Below are 24,610 nucleotides of genomic sequence, written 5' to 3' on the forward strand. Positions count from 1 at the left end.
AATTTTCAGGATGATATGACAAAGTTTCTGGCAATGGCAAGTACAAATGTAATGACAAATTCTTCCTGTTGCCAATAGGTGGCGCTATGAGTATTTCTAAATTTATGAATGTGGATGTGTTCAGAACCAGACTGGTGTCCATCACATCAAGTTTGGTTCGAATTGGATCATTTCCAGCTGAGATATTAATAATTCAATTTTCATGGCGAGAAATCGAAATTCGCCGCGCCGCCACAGACACGCCCTTTGACGACGAGCCACCATTTTCTCTGGGAATCATCATCAATGTGTTCAGGCTTATATCACCACATTTGAGGTGAATCTGATTAACGTGCTAAGAATAGCACATCAAAGTGTAAAAAATGTGTATTTCCTGCTACCACAAGGTGGCGCTATGACTGTCAATGTATATAACCACATGGATGTCATCAGGGCTGGAAACTGATCACACATGTAAAATTTCAGGCAGATTGGAGCATGTACAGCAGAGTTAGACACCACTTCCTGTTTCATGGCGAAGGATCAATATTTCTGGGGGTTGCCATGGCCACGCCCTTTGACTTTTGCAGAGCATTTTTATAACTTTTTATCAGGTCGCGCTGTTGTATATTCTGGCCAAATTTGGCGTCTCTCTGACTTACCCTCACGGAGTTATTAATCTCAAAAAGTTTACAGCTAATTCAAGATGGCCGACTTCCTGTTGGATTTACAGTATGGCCGTGATTGACTTTTTTGGGTTTCCTGATGTGCTAAGTAAGCAGACAAAATTTTGTAGCTGTAGATCAAACACTTTGTCAGTTGGCCTAATGACCAAATTTTAAATTTTCCAGGGGGCGCTATGGAGCCATTTTGCCCCTCACATGCGCAACTCCCATAAAATATCAAATTTTTCGCCAGTCCTGATGAGCATGCCAAGTTTGACGCATTTTGGGGTATGATAAGGCCGCCAAAAGTGCAATTCAAAAGTTCGCCAAAGAAAGAATAATAATAATAATAATAATAATAATAATAATAATAAATAATTCCTTGCATTCCAATAGGGTCTTCGCACCATTCGGTGCTCGGACCCTAATAATTCCTTGCATTCCAATAGGGTCTTCGCACCATTCGGTGCTCGGACCCTAACTAGGTTTGCTCAGCTATCTGACTCCAATGTGATGAGATGCAAAACTGAGTTAGCTGCAGACACATCAATTAACTTTTTGTTCATTAATTTATTTTATCATTTTCCCAAGACAACTTATTCATTAGTTGAGACTATACACAAGTATTTTTTCCCATCTCGAGGCCTGAGTATTTGACAAACTCCCACCATACAGATATCTCCAAGACATTTTTTCACGTAGTTCAACCTCCGTTACACACATAAAAGACATCTATCCTCTTTCACAAATTAAGGGGACATACTATCGCATGATGAAAAAAATTCCTAAAATTCCCACAGAGAAAAATAAACATCTTAAAATAATATGTTATAAAAAACACAGAGTGACGAGGGGAGAAAACAACATGATAGTCTTGGAAGTACAATGATGTACAAAACAATCTGCATTTCAAAACTTAAATTTTAAAAGAAGCACCTTGCACAAGTATTAGGTCTACTTCATGATACAAGACGGCTTGTCAAATGTTGGAACGCACCCAAGACCAGGACATTTGTAACTCTCTACAAATGTGCACTGATCACCAATCCCATTCACTCATCTTCACATTTGCTTTGGTCATCTCTGAATTTTAGCGTTCTTTAGCCAACTTAAATAGACCAAACCCCTCTCAGCAGCTGCGCTACACATGTCAGCTAAATGCAAGAACATTGATATTTAATAGAAAAATATATTGCACTACTCTTTTCTCAACTGAAATGCCTGGGTATAGGATTTAAAATCTATTATGTTTGATTATCATTTAAAGGCCTTCTAAAAGACTAATCTTTTCAAGTGTGTTACATTAGGACAGAGGATGGAATCCTTACATAACAAGGACAGTTTTTGCATCAATAATTTGATGTTACAGAGCAAGATAACAGATCAGAAAACAGTGACAGTTTGATGAATCACAAACAAACAGTGGTATTCTTCAGCCTTGAATAATCCATGCAGTCAATAGGGTTTGATACGTAGGACTAATATAGTGACATCCATTTTAAATGGGTTAAAATAGGTGATAAAAAGAAGTCAGGCACACAATCACAGGGTAAACAGTGTACACATCTACAATTTGGTTTGTTAGGAGCTCAGCTGACTAAACTGCCAATTGTAATTACGGAGGATTAACTGAAAAGAGAAACACAGACATAAAACTTAAAAGGACAGGTTGAAAAGTAAACAAACAAAAAAGAGCATTGAAACACTCTCCAGGCTGCCTTTTACTACAGTCAACCAGCCAATCTCTCACTGCATCAGCATAACATTATGTCAACAAGTTGGATCAGGCATAAAAATCTTTTCTTACAGGTGAAAAATACAAGATATCTTACAGTAAAATTGCCAGCCTGGAAAGAAACAAACCTCACAGCCAGTGTGTGGGAAAAAGTTTGACTGAAGCTGCTTTTTGAAGTGAAATGAATATAACTGATGAGTTTGATGTCGAGATTTTTCATTCATGTTTTTCTTCCAACTCTAAAACCAGCTGTCATAACTGAACAAGAAAATGACCCCAAACCTTGTAGAGTGAGTGTCCGACATGTTATTCATATTTACACAAGGAGAGTGAAGAAGCTTCTCTGAAAAGGGAATGAAGGGTTGACGGAGGCACTGTGCCATGTCTTTGTGTGATTATCGTTGGCTGTGAGGTGGGGAGAGGATCTTAGTCTGTGATGAGAGAGAGGGAGTGAGGGTGGGTCCCTCTTTAAAAAAACAAACAAAAAAAAAAAACAACAACTTTGCACCAGTCCGGCCTCCAAACGTCACTTGAGTTCATTCTGGCTAACTGTGTCCGCAGATCATCTTTGAGCAGACTGTGGCTGCGTTGCCATGACAACCCCTCCAGGCTGGCCAGATCCCATACCTGCCAGGACTGACATGGCCACCGCCTCTGCAGCACGGACGCTCAGCCCGTTGATGGTGGCCCCTGGACTTGGAGCCGAGGCAGGTGGTGATGGCCCGTGCTGAATAACTGCTGCTGGGGAGCCGATGGGTTCAGTGGAAGCGTCTCTGGAGGTTTCTTCTCCTCCTGCAGCTACAGACAGAGAGAGAAACATTCACCCTTAGAGAGGTGAGCGAGTAAAAATAGCATATTAGATGGATGTGTTGATGATGACGGATGAATCCTAAACAGTGCAGGAAGCTTGTTGGACAGTTCATGATCTTAAATGGTTACCTAAGAAAGCTGCCTTCTTCTGCATAACAGTGACAGGACAGTCTTTGTGAGCCAGGAGCAGCTGCTTCAGCTGTGCCACCTCATTCCTCAGTAGGGTTACTTCACTCTGATGGCAACACAAAACATACAGCGCAAGTTATTTGAAGCGTGCCCCTTCTTGTCGTATTATCAAGGAAACGATCTGTGGTTTCTATAAACCCTGGAGGAGACTCACCGACAAGGAGACGTTCATGTTTGCCAGATCCTCGGCCTTCTTCTCCAAAGAATTAACCCACAGCTTTCGTTTTTGCCGGCATCGTGAGGCGGCGGCCCGGTTTCTTTCCAGAAAACGCTGCCTCCTCTCATCAGGGTCCATCTCTGATGCTCGCCTCCGGCGGCCTCCTGTGGGCTGAGCAGGGGACACCTGGAGAATGAGGAGGGGGTAAAAGTGGGCAAATTTCAGACACAAATGCAATCCCACTGTAGGGGTTGAAATGCATGCTTCTTGAACACAAAACAGCATATAGCACTTATCACATTTACTGAGATGTTAAAGACCCACAAATGTCAGACAATTTCCTGAAATGTTACAACAACATCCAAGACTAACACTGAATGCAATGCTCACCTTTGACTTCAATCAAATTCTTAGCAATCATTTAGTGCACAAAATAAGTTTCTTTTGGATGTATGATTGATCAAAGCGTATATTTTGGGTGCACAGAAGCCATGCTGCATTAAGGCACAAAAATTGTGATAATTCTGGTGGCCGCCTCACACCTTTGACGTTTAAAATCAATAAACAGGGCTCCAGACTGCGGCGAAAATGGTCACAAGAGTGTACAAGTTAAAATTTCAAGTGGTTGCACTTTGATACGTCATGATGATCATTAAGCTGTATTAGTGTTGCTCTAACCAGCACACACGGCTTCTGCATTAACCACAGTGGTGGAAAGTTGTACTTTTATAACTTTGGTGTACTGCGATATTTACGCTTAAAAATGTGAACTTCTCGTGGAATGTGGAGCGCACCTACACGTGCTGCTCATAGGGAAGATGCTAGAAAAAGATGTAGAAAAAAATAACTCGGTTTCATCTGAGACAAATCTGAGATTAGAACACCCTAGTTTAACTCTTTTGAAAACTATTTTTGATCACACACCCATCGGAGAGCCACAGCCACCAAGGAGCAGCTACTGCAGCCTGCAATATGGGGCATTTAGGGAATATTGCTAAATTGTAGTGTCTATCAATAAGAAGATGTTCAGCAAGTGATGTGTTTTGTCTGAGACAGGGTGGGAGACAGTGCTGCCAATAAAAAAAAAAAAAATCTGGAGTCCTTATAAATGGTGTGTGTGTCCTCGTCCCTCTCCCTCCCCTGGGGGGGCTGGGGGCCCTCCGCTGCCTGGGGGTCTGGCATGGGGGCCGGGTGGTCTCTCTGGGGGGGTGGCTCTGGCTCATCCGGGCACAGGCCTTGGTACTTGCCTGTGTGCCGCCACTGGAGATAAATTTCTGCTGGCTGGGGGCTTCTGTCCGGGCCCGGTGCTGTCCTGGGGAGTGGTGGGGTGGGTGGGGTCTCGGTGGTGCTGCGGAGTGGGCGCCCTGCATCCTGGACGTGCCGGCTCCGGGGTGGGCGTGGGGGCTCATGGCCCTTGCTTCCTAGTGGTGCGGCCTGGTCCTCCCTCCGGGGCGGGGTGCTGCATGCGGCTGGCCCGTGGTGGGGCTGTGGCGCCTACCGGGGCGCTGCTCTAGCGCTGCGACTTCTGGGGGTTTCGGTGCTGGCCGGGCCGGTCGGGTTCGTGTGGGCTCACCATGGCCTCTTGCCTCTGGGCTCTGGGGGCCCTCTGCATCAGTACCGGTGGTCTTACTACCTGTCTCCCCCGCTGCTCTCTCCTCATGGGCCGGATCCACACCAGACTGCCTCTTACTGTGCACTTCACACACTCCACACGTCACTGTATATAGTTAGTCTTAGGCACATATAGGGACACAACAGTTAGGGCCCCGAGAGCAGGTGGGGGCAGGAATGATGGGCTCTGTGGTGGGGCGGATGGCAGGGCTCTACGGCCTTGTCTCTTCCCCATCACCCTCTTGCTTGCCTCCCCTGCTCTCTAATTTCTTTTTAATGCACCACATACACTCACACCTTGGGGGTAGGTCTGGGACGGCTCGGGGAACTTGGGCCAGGGTAGGCTGCAGAGTAGCCATCCTCTGTGGTCCTCTGGCCCGCCCCCTGGACGCCTCGCCCAGCCTCCCCACTTTTAATGCACCACATGACACTCAGGGTTACACTATCACGGTGCAGGGATAATGTCTCCAGTCTGGGATCGGGAGACATATTAACAGGGAGTAATGGGGGGATCTCACTAATATGGCCTCACTGGTGGGACCCGGCCCCCTTATAGCTATGGTGTGGCGGGGGTGGACCATCATCCGTGTTGCTGTGGCTGGGGGGTCCCCGGGACCTGGGGGCTGTGGTCGGGGGGGGTTCTCCTGCGTGCCCGACGGGTCCGGGCAGGTGCGATGGCTCTTGGTGGGCTTCGGGGGCTGGATTGGCCGTCCTGGTGGGCGCTGTGGCTGTACTGCGGGCTGGTGGCATGTGGTGGCTCTGTCCTGGTGGGTTGTCAGGGCGCATTGCGGGGAGTGGGGGCCCTGGGTGTACTGCGCTCACCTGGGGCCTGGTGCGGGGGGTATGCGGGGTGCCTCCCTGTCGGCGTCGCCGGGCCCCACCACACTGTCCATTTTTACCCTCTGGACTCACATCGGGTCCCGGCTCCGATTTCCTCTGGCCGGCTCCCGGTGGTGGCCTGCCTTGTGATGGGCTGGTTGCCATCCCTTCGGTGGGCCGCTCGGCCCCTGTGTCTGGCTTCCTGGCTGTGTGGGGCCGTTGGCCCCCTCGGGGGAGGGAGAGGGGGTGGGGGTGGGCGGGTCGGGTGGTGGGGTGGGGGGTTTGGTGGGGACTGGGGTGGGCGGGGTTAGGGTTTGGGTGGCGGGTGGGTCCTCGTGCCCCGGGCCACCTGGGTCGGTCTGGGCGCGCAGGGGGTGTCAGTAGCTGCTCCCTCTTGTTCTCCGGGTTCGCGTCGTTCACGGTGGCCCCGGTGGCTCTCTGGGGGTGCCGCCCTGTGGCTCCTACGGCCCGGGGGGAGGGATGCCCTGTTGACTTGGCCCTGCCTTGCCGTGACTGCTGTTCTGGGCTTCGGGGTTCTTCACACTTGCATGTTTGATCAGGTCTTGCCAGCTACTGCCGAGTCCCATTTCAGCGATTGATGGGTCCCGCCAGAATGTGCTGAGAATTTCTCCAGTCTCTACCCTAAACTCATTCTCTCTCGCACTAGTATCCTTTTCTGGCCTATTCTATTCTATTCTATACTATCAAGACACCCACAATTATGGTGCTCAGTACCATTTGTTCATTTATTATTGAATCTCTTTTTCTTTTGTGTTGGTTTGGTTTTCTTTTCTTTTTTCAAATTTTTATTTATTTATTTATTTTTTTTTATTGATGGGCAATTAGTAGTTGGGCATAACACACCACCTTACAATCTTTAATTGCAATAGCAACGCCTGTTATTTTCTATCCCTGTTCATCCTGTTCGTCCTGTTCGTCCTGTCCAGTCTTTGTTTCCCCCACACATCACTGAGGTGTAGCACTGCCCTCCCTGGCTCATAATAGGGAATTCTAATAAAGAATATCTGCTTAGCTTTCAGGGAGGGCCGGTGATGGTCACACACATGCACTAAATATTAAAATATTTGGCTGCAAGACTAAAATATGCATCAATCTCATAAAATGTTGACTCCCCTTTTGTGGAGTTAAACAATGAGAACAAATGCAGACAAAAAAAAAGAAAAAAAAAAAAAAAAAAAAAAAATGGTGTGTGTGAAAAAAAAAGCTGTGGCAAAGGCTAACAAAGAATGAAACATGGCTTAGAAATGTCAAATTGAGTATTACTCTGAAGAACCACGTACTTGTATACAACTGTGTCAAATGTTTTCTTTATGTTGCACTCTGATTACACAAAGGATCTCTATACAAGCTAATATGGTTGACTGTACCTGTGGTTGAGCAGGTGACGGTGCATCAGAGTTTTGCGTGGGCTGCTGGCTCTGTTCCTGCCGCTGGGGGACAGCAGGGATGGATCCTGACCCCCCACCAGCTCCATCTTGTGCTCCAGGGACCTGATGGGTTAGAGCTGCCTTCAGTCGCTACAAAGAGACACAGACGACAGTTCATGGATTGCAATCCACTGAACACGCTGACAATGAAAGAAAGCAAAGAAAGCTTGTCAGGGAAGCTATTAGGGACAGATATTAGAGACGTAATGTAATGTGTTTTTTGCAGAAATCTTTTTGCCTGTTACATATAAAAAAGGTTTAATACACAACTGGAATATACAAACCATGTCATGAGAAGAACTAACAAATTGCATTGTGCAGATTATATATAATCACCTATTTTATACATGAAATGTGTGTGCCTGTTAATTTAAAAAGAAAATGCATGACATCCGTACATTCTTGTTGCTTTATGCCACACTGTATTTTGAATCATAAGTAAGGGCTTTAACAAAACAATGGACAGATGATGCAGCTGTGCCACACATCACATTTAACTGACGTTGCTCTGAAACGACAGCTCCAAGACAAGAATGTCTCATTTTGTTAAATGCCTGTTGTCTAGACTCCTCTCTCCTCGTGTCTCTTCCCTGCTTCATCTGTTTGCTTCTCTTGTAGGAGGGACTAAAATGTGAGAAGGAAAGAAATTGAGGATGTACAAACTGAGAAATCGGAATAAGGGAGTGTTTTCTTTTTCCGTTTTGGGCTACTGCAGAAACATTGCAGTGGAACATGGTGACTCTCTGGATGAGGACACACTATTCAAATGTAAAGGGCTTATTTTAAGGTAACAGAAACACAGTGGGTCTTTTCAGGTGATTATACACTAGTGAAAACATAATTATAACATTATATTCTATTTCTGCTAAAAGCTCTCCCCAGTTAGATTTGAACTTGGAAACAATGCTTTCAATTATAAATCATGCAATTTGTGGAACAAAACAGTCACTCCTTAAAATTATTACACTAAAATCTTTTGGATATTTTAGAAAATTTATTTTAAACTTCACCCACTATACTTGCAACTGTTTCACAAAATATGCATTTTATAATTTTATTTATTTAATCTCACAAACCATTTTCCCTAAAAATGAAATTTTAATGTATTTAATTAACATACTGTGGTAATACCTTTTCTCTGTTTGACCATCTCTTTGCTGTTTTTTTTTCTGTTCCTTTCATTTTTGTAATTTGATTTGTTATGAAAAGAGGGTCACTCCTCAATAATCTCGAGTATAAATAAAGGTCAAAGGCTGAGTAAGAAAATCCTACACACTGAACCTTTAAGTGCAGCAGTTTTGCAAATTTATTAAGTGAGCATGCACAAATGGGCACATTGTTTTCACAGCCTGCAGCCTACAAAATGATGTCAGTATGACTGATGATCTCACCATCTTGGTCTCAGAGTGAAGACTGTATCCAGACGGGGAGGATGAACCACTGCTTGCCCCTCCAACAGGAGGTCCTGGAATCCCAGGGATGTTAGGCACAGTGTTGACTGGCCTCGCAAGCTGTACATTGTAACAAATAAAGACAGAGAGAGAGAGAGAGAAACAGACAAGAGATGGTAAAAATACCATTCCATTTCTATCATTTATATATTTCTCAGTGTTTTGAAGATCACTTACAGATATAACTGAGGTTATCTGCACAGGACTGGGCAGGAGGGGGACTGTCTGTCCATTGGGAAGGTGCCTCACCAGTGGATACGCGCTTGTAGGGGAGCTGTTGACAAGATTAGACACTTGTAAATGGATGATTGTGATGAAGAAAAGATTGAAGATTGGATATGCAAAGTCTTTTACTTTTCCAATGAACTCTTCTAAAGCATCAGTTGTGTCTAGCCTCTTAAGGCCAGTTTCCATGATAGACTATGTAAACAACCTATAATTCTGAGTGAGACTTAATTTATCTCTCAAAAGTAGGTCTGACTTAGCCTCAAACTACACTTGCCTCACCTCACAGTTAGACCAGGAGCAGGAAAATGACAGAGAAATCAGATCATAACCTTGTTCTTTTGGAAATGCAGACAAAACTCAGTTAACCCGTCTGGACATGTGTGGCATCTGCATCGCTGACAGTCCTGTAATAGTAGTAATCTATTTGTATCTTGAAAAAAATCCAGATGTAGAACTTTGACAATGTAATTTATGATTTGACAAAAGTCAGCAAGTTTTTCTACATACAGAAGACTGATCTTTCCACTCATTTAGAACAACATGTTCTAACCAACTATAGAACCATACAGCTGTCCCAGGTGTGACTAGTGTGACTAGGTGTGACTACTTGCATGTTGGTTTGTGGGCATTTTCTGGTACATTTTCCCAGTTATTACTTTTAAGTTTTAAGGCGTTTCTCAAATAGGCCAACAAACATAAAGAAAAATATACAACAGGAGCACAATGTAGTTAGTTTACCCAAGCTGTCTGTTGGAGGGTGGAGCTTGTGTGATGACAGAAGTCGGAGAAGGTAGGGTTGGGTGTAGTGGGTCATTGCTCAGGTGAAGGGGAAGAGAACCTGGACGCACAATAGTTGGAGTGGGAGCAGAGCTTGCCACAGGCTTTGTGAGAATCTCCTGTTAACAAATTAACAATAAAACACTGTTCTTTCCATTCATAAATGAATTTTACTTGCATGTATCAACAATAAATCTGTTAAGCAGTTTGTACCTTGCCTCTCCCCCTTGAGTCTCTGCTGTCATCTGACATGCTGGACGAGGAGTCTGGGCTTTCAGGAGGTGAAGAATCAACTTGTAAAGGACCCTCATCCTCCTCTTTTACTTCAGAAGGTGTTTGTAATGGTGCAGCCTTAAAGACCCAAAGTTGAGAAAATGACAAATTTTCTAAATCATCTAAAACAACAAAATGTCTAATTCTAACATCATTCTATGTAACAACCAGCAAGTCATTCATTCAACATTCATCCCTTTTTCTCACCGGGTGTTTTGTCCTTTGCTCGTCTTCCTGTGCTTTGCAAAACTCCTGTTCAAAGGAGCTGGCCAGCTCATTGAATAAACCAACCTCCTCACAGTTCTTCAGGAAACGTGTGGGTGTGGGAGTCTGGTCTGCCAAAAAAAAAGGCATATATTACATTAGTCAACAGCATTACGAAGACAGAAATATCTCAGTCCAAACAGACACATAATAGCACATGAATACAGATCCTCACAGCACTGACAGCTTTATTTCTCCTCAATTCAGCATCATCCAACAAGGACTAAGAAATGATTCTGCCATTACCTGCAATGATAACGGAGTCGGTTCTGGCTGGACCAAATTTTAAAGTCATTTCATGCTTGTGTTTGTGTACTGACAGGTGGTCTTCATTTGTGAATCTCTGCAAAAGAAAATACAGTCAGTAAGAAAAAAAAATAGCTATCTAGTATGAATGTAAATAACATAAAACCTAGCATCAGTGTGTTTACTATGCTGATAAAACATGACAAAGAACTAATCAGAAGAGCTACTTCATTGCTGATGTGAGAAGAATAATAGTAACTGCTTTCTGTTAGATGATCCACAGTGATGTAGGCAACTATAAGAGCAACACTATTAGTGGCTGATCGCTTACATCATCTATGTAGCTAAACTGTAGTAAATTAATGTAATGATAAGAGTAAGGTAGGCATCTATTCTAAATTTCTCTGAAAACAGAATGAAATCAAGTGCTAGAAAGATATTCACTGAGTAATCATACCTGCCCACATCCAGGGGCAGTGCATACAAAGGGTCGATCATCCCCCATCTCAGATAAATGTTCTGCAAAATTGAGCAAAACACAGTTTGTTAGCTGCTTTATTAATTAATGCAGGAGGTAATCACACAACTGATGCTCAAGTTGCCAAGATACACTGTCAATGATTTAATAGTACTGAGTGCTTCAATCGTGTCACTTCTCTATTTATCTATATTGTCTGCAATTTTCCCTGCTGCGGGATCAATAAAGGTTTAATCTATACCGGTGCTAGACAATTATTCAGAAGCAATTGGCTAGCTAGAAAATACTCAGACGTTATTGTCTATTATTTGAGTATGTCAGACTGTGTTTTCACTTGTATCAACCTGCAGCATCTGTCTACATATGAAGAATACCATGCACCTGTTGAGAAGTGCAATCTGTGTTAGCGCCATTAATTTCATGTGTTCACCTGTCACCGAAAAGCCTAGTAACGTGGTCATACAAACAAGAGGTTAGGAGGGACACGGGCCGAAGACTGCCGGCCTGTTCGGAGCATTTGCTTTGGACTCGGTCGGAGATAATCGCAGACTAACGTTCAACGATGGGGCAGCAGAGAAGGTTACCATCGAACCTACACTCCTGTGTCTATCAACCGATTGGAGTTAGCTGCTATCACTGTCGAGGTCGTTTAGCTATGCAGCTAGCTTAGTGGCTTACATTACAGACTGTTGACAGGTTAACCTAATGTACTACTTATTTGGCTAGCTTTGACTTTATGAGAGCTAGGCCTCAGGGTAGCACATCCTTACGGCTAACCTCACCAAAACATTTTGTTTCCAAAACCCCACAGACGTGTCATTGTAACAAACGTGTAAGCTGATATGGTGGAAACTAAATACAAGTAACGGCCGACCAGAAGCGCGTCGCAAAGCGGTTATTATAGTGTAGCTGCCAATCACACCACAGCTAGCTAAGCTCCTGCTAACTGCTAATCGAAGCTTCGTTAACTGTGAGTTTATGCGGTCCGCCAAGTTAGTAGCTAGCGTTAGCACGCTAATGCTAAAGAGAGCCAGCCGCAGAAACTGCGCTCCAATCGCATGAGCAGTCGCATGCTTCATGGGCATAGGCAATATAGTCCACAGAGGATTAAAATTAACATTAGTTGATCTGAAATATGGCGAAACTCACCCGACATTTAAACTGCCTCTGCACTCCCCCTCCCTGCTCCGGACAGCGTTTCTGTGCTGCTGCTGCCTGGCTGTTGTTGACACTCTGACACTTCCATTAGCGAAATATCGCGAGAACTACAACTTGGCACCGTGTTACGTAACAGGGTTGATCTGAGGGAAAACGTAAACGTAATACTGAATCCATTTGTATTGTCTGAATCTTTACATATCCCCTGGCTTTAAATATACCAAACCCGAGCCAATTCTATGCAAGTACTACTTCACTGTCTTATATTCACCCATAAGTTAAATGTCCTGAACACACTCACTGAAGATTGTAATCCAAATGTGCTGACAGAAGTTACATAATGTTTGTTATTTCCGGATGTTGTCTTGGCAGATGTCATGTAAAATCCGTTAACAAATCCTCTCCTTTGCTGTGTAGCAGATCATTGACATAATGTGCTCTGTGTAAATACAGGAAAATCAGGCCACAGATCAGTGTCAGCTGTTACAACAGATATAACATGTTGTGCAAATATACATAAAACCCAAAACTCTTTAAAAATATATTTTTATTTTAATACATCAGGCTCAGTAATAAAATATTCACTTGATAAGCCAGTGTGTGCTTGGTTGATAAAAATTTCAATCTCATGTTTGATTGTGAGTTATGAACAGAATTCTAAAACAGGATTTAATTTGCATTGGCAAGCCAACAACAAAAAATGTCTGACAAATGCATAGTGGACAAACACACGAGCTCCAGCTGTGCCTACAATAAACTAAGATTTACATTGGACAAGATGTGGTGTCCCCATATGCCCTAAACTGATGTTAACAACCAACTTTTGAACCTTTTGAGCAAATTTATGTGCTCAAAATTCCTGGACTTTTTAGTTAAATGAAACACTGTTAAGGCACTGGAGTGTTGGGCTGAGATAATCATTCTGTGTAGTCTGAAGCAGAAGCAATATCTTTCTCTTTTGCACATATTTTACACTGTCAACATTTAACAACTGGCGACAAGACAGTAAATACAGTACACTGCAGTAACTCCCTACAAGCAGACGACTCACTTATTAAGGAAAAAAGTTTTAGTAACTATCTTTGCTTACGTTTTGCTCATTTACAACACCTCAAGCTACAGAGATGAAATGAAATTTTTTTTTTACCACCCCCAAAGTATACAGCTCAGTCCTCATGATATATGCATTTTGCTAAAAGGAAAACCTACTGAAAGTCTTTCTAAACAAATTGAGGTCTGCAAAAATGTTGACATTCTATGACAAAGTCTGTCAAATGATATATACTCATCTATTTACATGTCTAAATTCTGTAATGATTAAAAGTCTTAAGATCAAAAGGATAGTGGATTTCACTGGACGTACAGGTATGTTGCGCTTATTGTTGAGCCTCATATTGCAATACAGATCCATATCTAACGCTAGTTAATAACCAAACATCTTTTCTCAGAGCAGTCTACAAATGTACAAATATTACAAAACAGAGTACTATAAAGTGAGAAACATAACTGATAGAACATTAAAAGAGTTTGCCTACTGCTGTAGAGACGTACATTAGAACAAGTACATGGAAAAACCAGATCAAAACTAAATTACCAACATATACACAATGACTGACTACAGTATACACATTTACCAAATCAAGTTCAAAGGCGGTTTTAGTTCCCCAAACTACAATCAATTTTACCATATTAATTGAGGACTCTAGCCAACCTTCAAACTGCTACATCAATCAAGCAGTGAAAACACTCCATTGAGGAGAAAAATCATTTTTCCTGCTCTAGGTCGCTCAGATCATCCATTATGTTTAGATTACAGTTACTTGTACTTCTGATTCTTCAGATAAGCTGCTTGGATCTAAAAACATGATCAAAACTGGAAATGCAGATCTATCCTCAAAATTTGATGTCCTCCTGAATAGATTCGCTGTGCACCACAAGTTGCCATGCTAGACAGGACCACTTGTACTAGTCTCAGCTAAAAATTAGCCTTGTGACATTGTAGACTATTAACAATGCTTCATGAGATAGGTGCCAACATCACTGAGATCTGAAAACACGGAGACAGTCTTTCTGGTCCTGCTTACTTGGAATAAGCCTCAGCAACAGTCATCTGTTTGGCCAGGGATTCATGCTCCATCAGCCATCAATCGTGCAAAGATGACACATGCAGACCTGTTACAGTTATACTCCAGGACTCATTTCAAATGTTAGCAGTAATGACATAACATACGCAAAGACAATTACTTTCAAATACAACTAACACCAAATAAGGATTGAAAGTAAATCACACCATTCTCTAAGTGTACACTCACATTATTGTTAGAACAAGATTCTGAAATCATGAAAAGTTCTTCTGACAAAGCCGCTTTCTAACCTTCCAAATGTTTCTATAGTTCTGCCATGGATTCAACATGAGCCACTTCAAAAATCGTTCTATCCTTGATTTCAATGCAAAACAACTTTGATGAAAAGTTAAAGACGTATTACATGCAAACAACCACTGAGAAAGAAATCAAATGTGCCATTTTGTCATTTCTGATAATTGTAAAGTTTGCTGGATTACTCATATTTTTAAAAAAAAATAGACACAACACCAGCCCCGACTTGCTTAAACACATACATATGTAGATACACTACAGATTTAGCCCATTTATGAGGGATACTCTTAATATCATGGTGACATTACTTTAAGCTAAGTATGCTTTATCACCCTAAAGTCTGCATTTGTGTCTGCAGACTAAGCAGTTTCCTGAAAGGAATACATATTTACAGCCTATTCAAATAGTTTCAGGTCTTTAACAATGTTGATTCTTTGACAAAGTCTGTCAAATTAAATATATTCATCTGTCTATTTACATGTTATATATTTACAGAGTTCATATTAGTATTATAGTTGATGTTTAAAAGGGTTCTTTTTTAAGCTATTTTGATGAACTTGGAGGAATGTTCTGTTCCTTGCCACTGCGTCTGGCTCCCCGCTGTGGGGAAAATCTTTTGCCAGTGTTCAGGCCTCTCTGATGTTCCCGAATCTTCAGCCCTGAACCTCCGACTCTGCCTTGGCCGGGTGGCCCTCTAAAGGGGTGTAATGGTTGTCGAGGAGGCCGTTTATCTCCAGGTTTGTCTGGAGTTTGTCTTGAGTTGGCCCGAGGCTCCTCTACCCTGTTGACCTTCAGCTCTTGCAGAGGTTGGCTGGCAGAGGAGGCAGAAGGAGAGGGAGTGGGAGAGGGCATCGGTGCAGGCGGTGGGTCCTTGGCCATTCTCTGGCACACCTCTGCATAGCTGAGCTTTCTGGATCCCTGGATAGAGAACAACGGAGCTGAATTTAAAAACCATGATGTAGAAATATATATAATAATAGGATCAAAAAACAAAAATTGGCCATAAGGCAGATCACTCCCACATGAAGATAACATGATACAAAGTATATTTTGACAAACACTTAATTGAATTGATGGTTAAAAAAAAAAATCAATGGCAGAGAAGTTGTTTAGGCAGCAGTTGTTGGAGAAGTTTCTATATGTTTTACTGCATTTGGCCTGATATTAGCCACTACTGCAGTTGACAGTATGACAGAAGCATCTTGCTAAACCTACAGGCAAAGCATATTTGATACCTAGAAAGATTTTCTGTGAAATATTCTTTCAATTTTTTTTAAGTTTTATACTAATACTTTTGCAGGTCCATGTAATGTAACCTTTGAATCATTAGGGAGCTAAGAACTGATGTTATAATGAGCTAATACGGTGCTCCAGATTGGGAAAGCATGTCATACCGGTTCTGATGTTGGACTTGGGGGAGATGATGAAGGTGCTTCTGCAGGAACGGCCTGCCTACAGGTGGATGGGGCATCTTCTGAAGCTGTTGAAGAGAGAGCTTGTGCGGAGGAGGAGGTATTTTCCTCTGAAATATGAAGTTCTGTTTTATCCTCTTCCTTTGCTGGAGAAGAAGCACTGAATTCAAAAAGAAAGAGGTAAGTACTTTAACGTGTATATACATTTGTTACTCATTCAGATTTTTATTAGCTTGATTTGAAAGTCACCTTGAGATTGGCTGGAGTTCTGATTGTAGCACTACAGCAGCAGGTTTAGCAGCCACAGTCACAGAATCAGGTTTGCTCACTGGACCTTCTGAGACGTTTGTGTTTCGGGTCAAGTTAACCTCTTGGCTCACAGACTGAAATATTAAGAAGGTGAAGTATGATGTGCATTTATATTTTGCAACTTAAAATTTTGCTTCAAGAGTAGAAGGTATCAAAAAGGCAAAATATTCACCTTGGCTGTCACCTTTAACCCACGCACAACATCAGAGAGGCGCATCTCTGTCACAGTTTCTTCCTGCATGCTGACTACTGATCCTGGCAAAGGAGGAAAATTGGAAGCTGCCAAGTCAAATTTTGGGGGTGGTGTCTTGGCTTCCATCACAGGCCTCTGCATTAAAAAAAAAAAAAGTCAAACTTGAGATAAGATTGCTATAAAAACACTGTACAGACAGCTAACTTGTTTTTTCTTTGAAAGAGAGATACATTCAGGGTTAAATGAAGAAATATGCTGACCGTGGTATGTTCATCTTCTCTTTTCCTCCTCATGCCTCTATGGCTGCTTCTCCTACAATAAACACACATTTACATTAAGAACCTTTACATATAATGAGTTACATTTACATAAACACAAAAGGAAGAAAATTGCTCGCATTTGTCTTTAACTGCATAAAAGCCAAAAAACACTTCGTAGTGGTTTCCACAGTGTTAAGTCTCAATAATAGACTGTGACAGCACCAGTAATACAGACACAGCCCTCACTGTGCATTAGACTGTGACATTTTGATTCGAAACCATCTCTACAGTGTTAAGGCTGGGTTATACTTTCTGCACGAACGTGCCACGCGGAAATGAGACGCTTGGAAATCTGCTCTCGAGAACATGTGTGACTTTGTACTCCGTGCGGTGTCTGCTCCCAAACTGCAGAGGGCAGTGTATCGCAAACACACGTCTACCTAGTCTACTCAAGTACTAAACTAGAGTATAAGAAGTTTATCATTCTTTACACCACTTACAACATGGCATTTTACAGAAGAGTTGCATTTCAACAGTTACTTTTAATTTCACACCATGAATTGTTCATAACCTGATTACCACGGTGATGAATCGGTGTGTGATGAATCGTATAAATGCATGCATTTCTGAACTTCTGCTGCTTGGAGCTCCTGTTCTTCCGACAGTTTTCTGTGTGCCTCCATCCATGTAGTTTGAAAAATTTGGAGGTGCACAGCACGGAATTTTTCCGCTTGATAAGGGCCGTGTGAGGGGGCCGTGGCTGCTAAAATGACATAATTTCTCCGCATGCAGCTGCACGGACCTCGCGGATGCAGCAAGCATAAAACAAACCTTAATAAGCAGAACAGTATTAACTCACCTTCCTCGTCCAGCCCCACTTAGATCTCCACTGGGAATAGTGGCCGGTGGAGAATTGTCTTTAAGGTTGCAGGCAGGTGAGACTGACTGTGGTGTGGTGGGTGTTGCTGGTGCTTGAAGGGCCTGGGGACTCGAAGGACCAGATATGCCATCCATCAGGGACACTGGAGCCAAAGTAGAAGCGGGCAAATCTCCAGGCCTAGGCTGACTTTTTACATGGTTTCTACAGAGACACAAAGGACAGACAACATAAACTGAAAATCGGCTCTAGTGCAAGAAATAGATTTTGATAGTGTTGTGTGTAAGTAAAATCCACTAACTAAAAAAAAAAAAGAGAGGTTGAACATGTTAGGATGGTAGGTATAAAAACATGTGACAATGCAAAACTGAGACAGTTGAGCAGAACTTGTTCAGCGTATTATGTAAATGACATCACATATCAGAGTAAACTGTTCCTATTGTTACTAACAAAAACTAATTTCAAGACTGGGCAGCACTACTGGGAATGACAGGTTTATTATGTCATAACTTGCACCTACCGGTTTCTGTTCATGGAACGATGGGTGTTGATCAAGCTTGTGTTTGCTTTGTAGTTCCCAGGACTGCTGTAACCATTCACGAATCCACTATTAGGAAAAGGCGCCTAGATTACACAGGGACAAATAGAAATCCGATTACATAATGCACACAAGAAATGAATATTTCTGATGCTCTGAACAACACATTTGTAATTTAATTGAGGCTGACAATATCACATCAACTGCCAAAGACTGCTGTGACCTCCTTGATATACTTTCATTTTGACAGCGGAAAACCTAAATTTTCTTCTAAGATTCTTTATGTGACATGCTGAATAGGACGCTCAGATTCTCACCAGTGGTGTTTCAAAGTAAGGCATGACTGAAGGGTTCCAGGAGGGAGACACCACAGGATAAACCGGGTACTGCTGCTGGGGGCTGTACACCTGTGGCATGTAGACTGGAGAGCCATACTGGGTCTGTGGTTGGGTATGCTGACTGAAAACACTTGAATCCATGCTGCGGAAACCATTCTTTCCAAAGAATGTATTTATGGCCTTAATGCGGGCCTTGAGGAAAAATAACAGAAGACAATTAGGTATGTTTGCTTTGAGAAAAGATGCAACATGTTCACTGTGCACGTGATTGTGAGCTCTATTTTCCTTTAGTCCCCTCAGATCTCATAATCTCACGGTCATTAGGCCATAAAACACTGCACAGACTAGGGGAAAGAAGGGGAAGGGATGGGGAATAAAAGAGGGAATGGGGAGAGTGAAAGAGGTCAAAGAAGGGTAGAGGTATAGCATAGAAGTGGAGATAAAGATTTACAGAGAGCTACTAAAAGTTTCCTCCTAGCTAGCCACAGTGCATATGGGTCCTTCCAAGCGCGATACTGATCATCACTGGGGTTTAGACAGAACCATTAATATTTCACAGCGTCATTTGTTTAATCAAGACAAAAAAAAATCAGGATGCACAATGTCAAATCAAAGTCCAACTGAAAAGGAATCAATAAACATGAAATCCAAAAGGTAAATGTCACACTGTGATAAGAAGGGCAATCAAACTGTCTAGAGATATGGGAAACAGTTATGACAAAACACCACAGCAGAGACCACTGGATTTCCTCCTTGCTTATCAAGTCTATGTACACACAAATCCCAAGGTCACGCCTGGGGCTAAGGCTTAGCCAACAGTACAGTACAACAAACAGGAGAGTAGTGACACAACAACTGACAGCACATGTAGTTTTGTGTAACACAAAGCTTGGCAGACTCTGTACTACAGCCAAATTTATAACCAATAATAAGAAGTGATCCATAAAGATTACGCACCATGATCGGCTTCCCCTGAAACGTTTTCACTTCCTCTCTTAGATATCTGTAAGCCTTAGGCAAAGAAAAAAAGAAACAAATTTCACATTTTATCTCCTTTTTACTTTGCTGAATTAAGTTGTGATTTTCTTTACAGTGACAACACCTACAATAAAGGCATTTAACAAGTTTAACAAACCATAATATTCAAGAGTTATCAGTTTAAAAACCTAGCATCTACCACCAAGGTCATTTATATTGCCTTTGATTTAAAAGTTTTTTTTTTTTTTTTTTTTTTTTTTTAAAAAAAAGGGAAGCATTGCAAATGATAGCCACAACTAATAAGCAGTTATACCGTAGATGTGCTGTGTTAACCGAAACTAAATAATTATCAATGGCATATTAAGATAACGTATTTAACCATATGTTACTGAAAATGTACAGATTATACAATCAGTTGGTCAAAAATGAGCCATGTAGTTATTAATGACACGTACCTGCAATGCATCCATATCTGACTGAAATGTGATGTACCAGTTGCTGTTGTGAGCAAACTCAGCACTTAACACTTTGGGACAGTTTTCACTCCTAAACAGAGCCTCTACTTCCTATGAAAAGGAATGAAAGGAACATATACATTTATGCCTCAAACACAGAACCTATAAATATCTCCCCCTCGAGCCATTCTGCTGGCTCAGTGATAACAAACTGTCAGTGATTCACTGCATACCAATTAAAAATATTAACATTTCTTTAAATCTGATAAGGTAACGAGGCACTGCCTACAACTGCCTGATTAGCAGCCTTTATCATATTGTAAGCAGATGCAATCATGTCACAGCATCATGTGTAAATGATTTGCGATACAGTGAGATGAGTGATGTTGCTGGGAATTGTGCCCTGTATGCAGTGAGAGTTGTCTTTACCTCAACTGGAGTAGTCTCTGGCACTTCTCTAAGAATAATGATGCAGCGACTGTGGTTTGGTCGAACCTTTTCACCAGTTTCATCAACTTGCACAATAGGAGAAGCTGTAAACAAACAAAAGGCAAACACAAGTTGTCAATATGGGGGAAAATGCAAAAAAAAAAAAAAAAAACCCAACAAACTAAAGACAATTATTTATAATATACAACTACAAATATGTGTGGGTACTGGAATCTTCTTAAAATGCTCAGGTTTATCATTACTATCACTCGTCAGTCAAAGTTTGTTTTAAACTGGAAAACTTGATGGACAGTTACCCACAATATAAGCAGACAGTAAAATCTAAATTAACTGAACAATATCTGTTTTCTTTTTGTCAATATATTTTAAATTAGATGAGGTACAAGCAAAAAACCTCTTTCCAATGGATTCTGGAGGTGATTTCGTCCAAAAAAACAAAACAAAAACAAAACAGCAGCAAGAGTCAAACATTTCAGGCTTCCTTTTTGGGAAACTGGTTTCAAGCGGTGTTGAGCATACACAGGCAACAATGTGCTCCCCCTGTTTGACCCCTCAGACACAGTGGCCAATAAAATGCACATCAGCAGAAACACACCGATGACGACATCATGCTGTGGGGATCTTAACAGTGACCCACCACATTCATTTACTACCAGTGACTGGTAGATCCTGGCACCATCTCTTATGTTGTGAACGGTTTACTAGACGACGCGCACAACAGTATTTCAAGTTTTTTAAAATTCATTTTTCAAGTTTTTAGTGACAAATTGGTTCATTTTCAAGCATTTGTCACAAATAGAGAGAGAAGAGCGGCACTGGTACCTCGCAGTAAATCCAGAATAAGATCCATGTCAGTGGTAAGAGCCTTTATGTCCTCCATGCAAGCAATGGTCCAGATGGGAACAAACTGATCACTGTCCATCTGAGATATCAGGTACAGGTCCTTAGATAGGTTCTCTCTGTAAACAACCAAAACACTGAACTGAAAGCATTGCTTAAATGGCTTTGCTCCATACCTTTGGTTTCCTCCAATGTTAAAAGAATATTTTTCAAGACATCTCCTCCATCCACTTTACAGTAGTAGAACTTCGATGAAAAACAGGGCTTGATAATATACACCAACCTCTTTATGCTTTATACATGAAAAATAGCTAGCAACTGTAATACGTGTAGAAATACACTGATCAGTGTCGTGTTACAACATGCTTAATAAAACCTGTTAAAAAAGTTTACTTCCAAAATGAAATACTGGAAAAAACGCTGGTATAAAAAAAGACTTGCAAATTGCTACACCACTCACCTAGAAAAGCAGAACTCAAGACGCTTCTTTAAAGTCTCTCTCAAACTCTCCTCAGTCACTGGTTGTTCCATAGACACATCCCCATCTGTGGCTGACTTGCACTGTGGGTCAAACACTGAATAGCCCAAGTCCGACTGGTCAATGTCATTCACAACGCCGGAGGGTACAGGGGCATAATCAGCAGTGCTGTCTAGATACTCAGTGTCATATCCTTTACCCCCTGAAGGGGTAACATCTGAGTAACCTAAGGAAGAGAAAGCAAGCAGTGACAAAATGATTGTGAAATAACCGCCATGTTTAAAGTACATTATGCACCAAACAAGCTTTGTCATTCTTTGCATTTACTGCATACCCTCGAGGACAAGAGGTAGACCAACTTCCTAATATCCAGTATCTACATGTAATTATCTTGGTAAAGCTCAGTATATATAACAGATGTCTGTACATGTCACACATTGCCTCTTCATTATTTAAAAAGCTCTTACCTGCAGTCATCTCAGCAGAAGGAGGGTAGGCCTGCAGCCAAGAAGAATCCTCTGTATCCCCGGGAATGTCACTCTGCTGGGCAGGGATCTCCTGCCACACTTTGGCATTCGGGTTTAGACCTGCTCCCTTTGTGGTAACCTGCATAATTATCAGAAAATACTGCGAGTTATAGAGAACGCTTTTGGGTACACACTTTATCTTGTCCAATATGTTATTGGCAAACAACAGTGCAGATACAGCAGGTAAAAAGCATTTTGATTCTCTTTTTTAAGACATGACATGCACAACATAATTCATGATAAGAAACTGGTATTCAAACTTGGTTTCTAAAAGTGAAGGCAGGACTTGGAGGGTTAGACTGAGGGAACTTTAAACATATAAATTATCAAGTTCCAAGTGGTGTAGTGTATAAACTAAAATTAAAAGTACTTCTGTGTATGTCTTCCATATGTCAAGGTTTTGAAAGCAGATAACTGAGCTTCAGTGACTCAAATACTCTAAATAGCCATTTGAAACAAGGTTAAATTCTGCATACAAACAGCAGCATTAAGGAACCGTCGAAACTGACTGGGCTAAATATACCATAGTCAATCCAATGAATGGAGTCGGTCCTGCCGAGATCCTATAATCCAGCTTTCTGTCTATGCAACGGCAGAAGCCCTTCATAGGCATACACACGTAAAACCATCTGGCTTTTCATTGGCTTCCGTATCAGTCCAACCACACCTCTCCGGCAGTCACATGTAACAGTACACGGTATAGATCCGCCTCTAAGCTCCAGCGTGACTCGAACAAGGCAGTTTGACCTGTCATCCATTGTAAAACCACGAGTGTGTAACAGTCATTCATATCAGCTACTGATCAGTACGTGAATCTTAGGGCCCACAACCATTCATCTTTTCAAAAATGTGGTTACCAAGCAGCAGTTTCGGGTTTACAAGGAAGCTTCACTTTCAGGGTCGGGCAGAGCACATGGCGGCGGAGTGCGCATGCATTTCTAAACATGCGTCGACGTGAACACGCTGTTTCCTGATTAATGTAGCTTAAAAGGGGATAATTCTTGATATGCGGTGTATGTGGTTAATAGATTAATCAACCACCCTCATATTCGTGTCCTTTTCAAGTTAACGTATCCGCAGCGCAGTGCTGTGACCTCTATCGGGGAACTCTGATAGCCGCTCAGCTACAGTTGTGTAAAAGCTAACATTTAACGCAAATCACGTGCCAGAGCTGCTACACGTGTAATAAACCGGGGGGAAAATGTACATTTAGACCAAATTAAAACGCAACGAGATACCACGATTCTTCCCCGAGTTAACATGTTTATAAACACGTGCTAGCAGATTAGTCTTGTTTGACGGTCGCTTCGCCGTAACGTTGCCATATGTTAACTAGCGACACCACGCTAACTAGCTTATGTTTACTAGCAAGACCAGTTGGAACCGGCCTCACTTTACGCCGCTACCCCCAGCTAATTTCTGTGACATGTTGACAGAAATCTTGATGACTGTCCAAATGGGTTGAAGAAAAGTCTTGTTTAGGGTAATGAACGCTATCATTAAAGTATAAAGTTGCTCCAGCAGCAGAGTACAGCGTTGCGGACAGACTCACGATAGCACGAGTGTGTAACCCGAGGAAGGACGCAAACAGGTTGTTGCATGTTAGCTAACGTGCCCGTTTCCAGGCCCAGAACTCACCATGCTGATATGTTCCTCGGCTGTATGCCCTCTTCAACGCTGGAAAAATTAATATCCTTGTTGGTTTTATTCTCCAGCGGAGGCTTTTCCTTCTTTAAATCCTGAAAACACTTATTTCAACTCGCCTGTCCTCGCTTTCTCCGCTTAACTACCGTCTCCCAGCAACTGCTCCGGTGTCTTCAACGGCAGGACGAGCTCCAAACTTCGAAGTCTTCTAGCTTTAACGACGGTTTCGCTGTTTGTTTGTTTGTTTTTAACAGAAAGCGCTTTCCATTTTATATAAAAAAAAGTGTTCCTCCGCTCAGTTCATCATACTCGGCTTCTCAGCGTTGCTCCAGCGTATGACAGCTGCGTCCTCGGTGTGCGACGGTCCGTCCCTTGCAGGCTGCACTCCGCCTCCCCGGCAACGGCCAAGCAGCGTAGCAACGACTCTGTGACCTCTGAGGGGAGGAGACCGAGGAGCAGCCCGGCGGAGGCGCTCATCAGCATGGGCGTAGGTTTGTTTGACTGTTGGGAGGGTCTGGGTGTCCTGCTGCAGGAAAAAATGTAGCATCAAACACTTCATTTCTTGCGGTCTGGTAATTAAAATAATAATAATTTTGCGCCATTTTATACCTTTTTTTTGCATAAATGAATGGTGGAAATCTCTAT

At 42.2% G+C, this 24,610-nt stretch overlaps 2 protein-coding genes across 8 annotated transcripts; both read right to left on the reverse strand.

Moving 5' to 3' along the window:
- Positions 1 to 1,194: 1,194 nt before the first annotated feature.
- atf7b (activating transcription factor 7b) lies at positions 1,195 to 12,420 on the reverse strand. Of its 6 annotated transcripts, none has more exons than XM_055010899.1 (12): positions 12,280 to 12,420; positions 11,110 to 11,171; positions 10,653 to 10,749; positions 10,350 to 10,477; positions 10,083 to 10,220; positions 9,831 to 9,988; positions 9,042 to 9,138; positions 8,805 to 8,924; positions 7,354 to 7,476; positions 3,533 to 3,706; positions 3,319 to 3,424; positions 1,195 to 3,177 (listed from the first exon to the last, which is right to left on the reverse strand). In XM_055010899.1, exons 1-12 carry the CDS (start codon positions 12,284 to 12,286, stop codon positions 2,942 to 2,944), a joined length of 1,446 nt encoding a protein of 481 aa, XP_054866874.1. In that variant the 5' UTR covers positions 12,287 to 12,420; the 3' UTR covers positions 1,195 to 2,941. The 6 variants fall into 6 exon arrangements, with proteins under 6 accessions (XP_054866874.1, XP_054866873.1, XP_023155071.1 ...); XM_055010898.1 differs by having other exon boundaries at positions 3,533 to 3,721; positions 12,280 to 12,419; XM_023299303.3 differs by having other exon boundaries at positions 7,354 to 7,503; positions 12,280 to 12,418.
- A 398-nt stretch (positions 12,421 to 12,818) lies between these two features.
- Positions 12,819 to 24,385, reverse strand: larp4ab (La ribonucleoprotein 4Ab). Of its 2 annotated transcripts, none has more exons than XM_023299312.3 (15): positions 23,960 to 24,385; positions 22,262 to 22,400; positions 21,777 to 22,020; positions 21,299 to 21,435; positions 20,456 to 20,559; positions 20,027 to 20,137; positions 19,551 to 19,604; positions 18,573 to 18,785; positions 18,238 to 18,341; positions 17,700 to 17,921; positions 16,841 to 16,892; positions 16,560 to 16,715; positions 16,328 to 16,461; positions 16,061 to 16,238; positions 12,819 to 15,584 (listed from the first exon to the last, which is right to left on the reverse strand). In XM_023299312.3, exons 1-15 carry the CDS (start codon positions 23,960 to 23,962, stop codon positions 15,210 to 15,212), a joined length of 2,226 nt encoding a protein of 741 aa, XP_023155080.2. In that variant the 5' UTR covers positions 23,963 to 24,385; the 3' UTR covers positions 12,819 to 15,209. The 2 variants fall into 2 exon arrangements, with proteins under 2 accessions (XP_023155080.2, XP_023155079.3); XM_023299311.3 differs by lacking the exon at positions 23,960 to 24,385 and adding an exon at positions 22,845 to 22,986.
- Positions 24,386 to 24,610: the final 225 nt, after the last annotated feature.

Source organism: Amphiprion ocellaris, chromosome 5, assembly GCF_022539595.1.
Source record: "Amphiprion ocellaris isolate individual 3 ecotype Okinawa chromosome 5, ASM2253959v1, whole genome shotgun sequence".
Lineage (NCBI taxonomy): Eukaryota > Metazoa > Chordata > Actinopteri > Pomacentridae > Amphiprion > Amphiprion ocellaris.

Bases quoted from the DNA above. Each gene is read 5' to 3' on its own strand.
- atf7b (XM_023299302.3), bottom strand. The intron at 10,750-11,109 runs GTATGATTACTC...TTTCTTTTGCAG, and splicing joins CTGCCCCTGGATGTGGGCAG to AGATTCACAAATGAAGACCA. The intron at 3,425-3,532 runs GTGAGTCTCCTC...TGTTGCCATCAG, and splicing joins ACATGAACGTCTCCTTGTCG to AGTGAAGTAACCCTACTGAG.
- larp4ab (XM_023299311.3), bottom strand. From the start codon at position 22,934: ATGCCTATGAAGGGCTTCTGCCGTTGCATAGACAGAAAGCTGGATTAT. The intron at 21,436-21,776 runs GTGAGTGGTGTA...GGTTGTTTACAG, and splicing joins CTTGAGTTCTGCTTTTCTAG to AGAGAACCTATCTAAGGACC. The intron at 20,138-20,455 runs GTAAAGACAACT...TCCTTTTCATAG, and splicing joins CAGAGACTACTCCAGTTGAG to GAAGTAGAGGCTCTGTTTAG.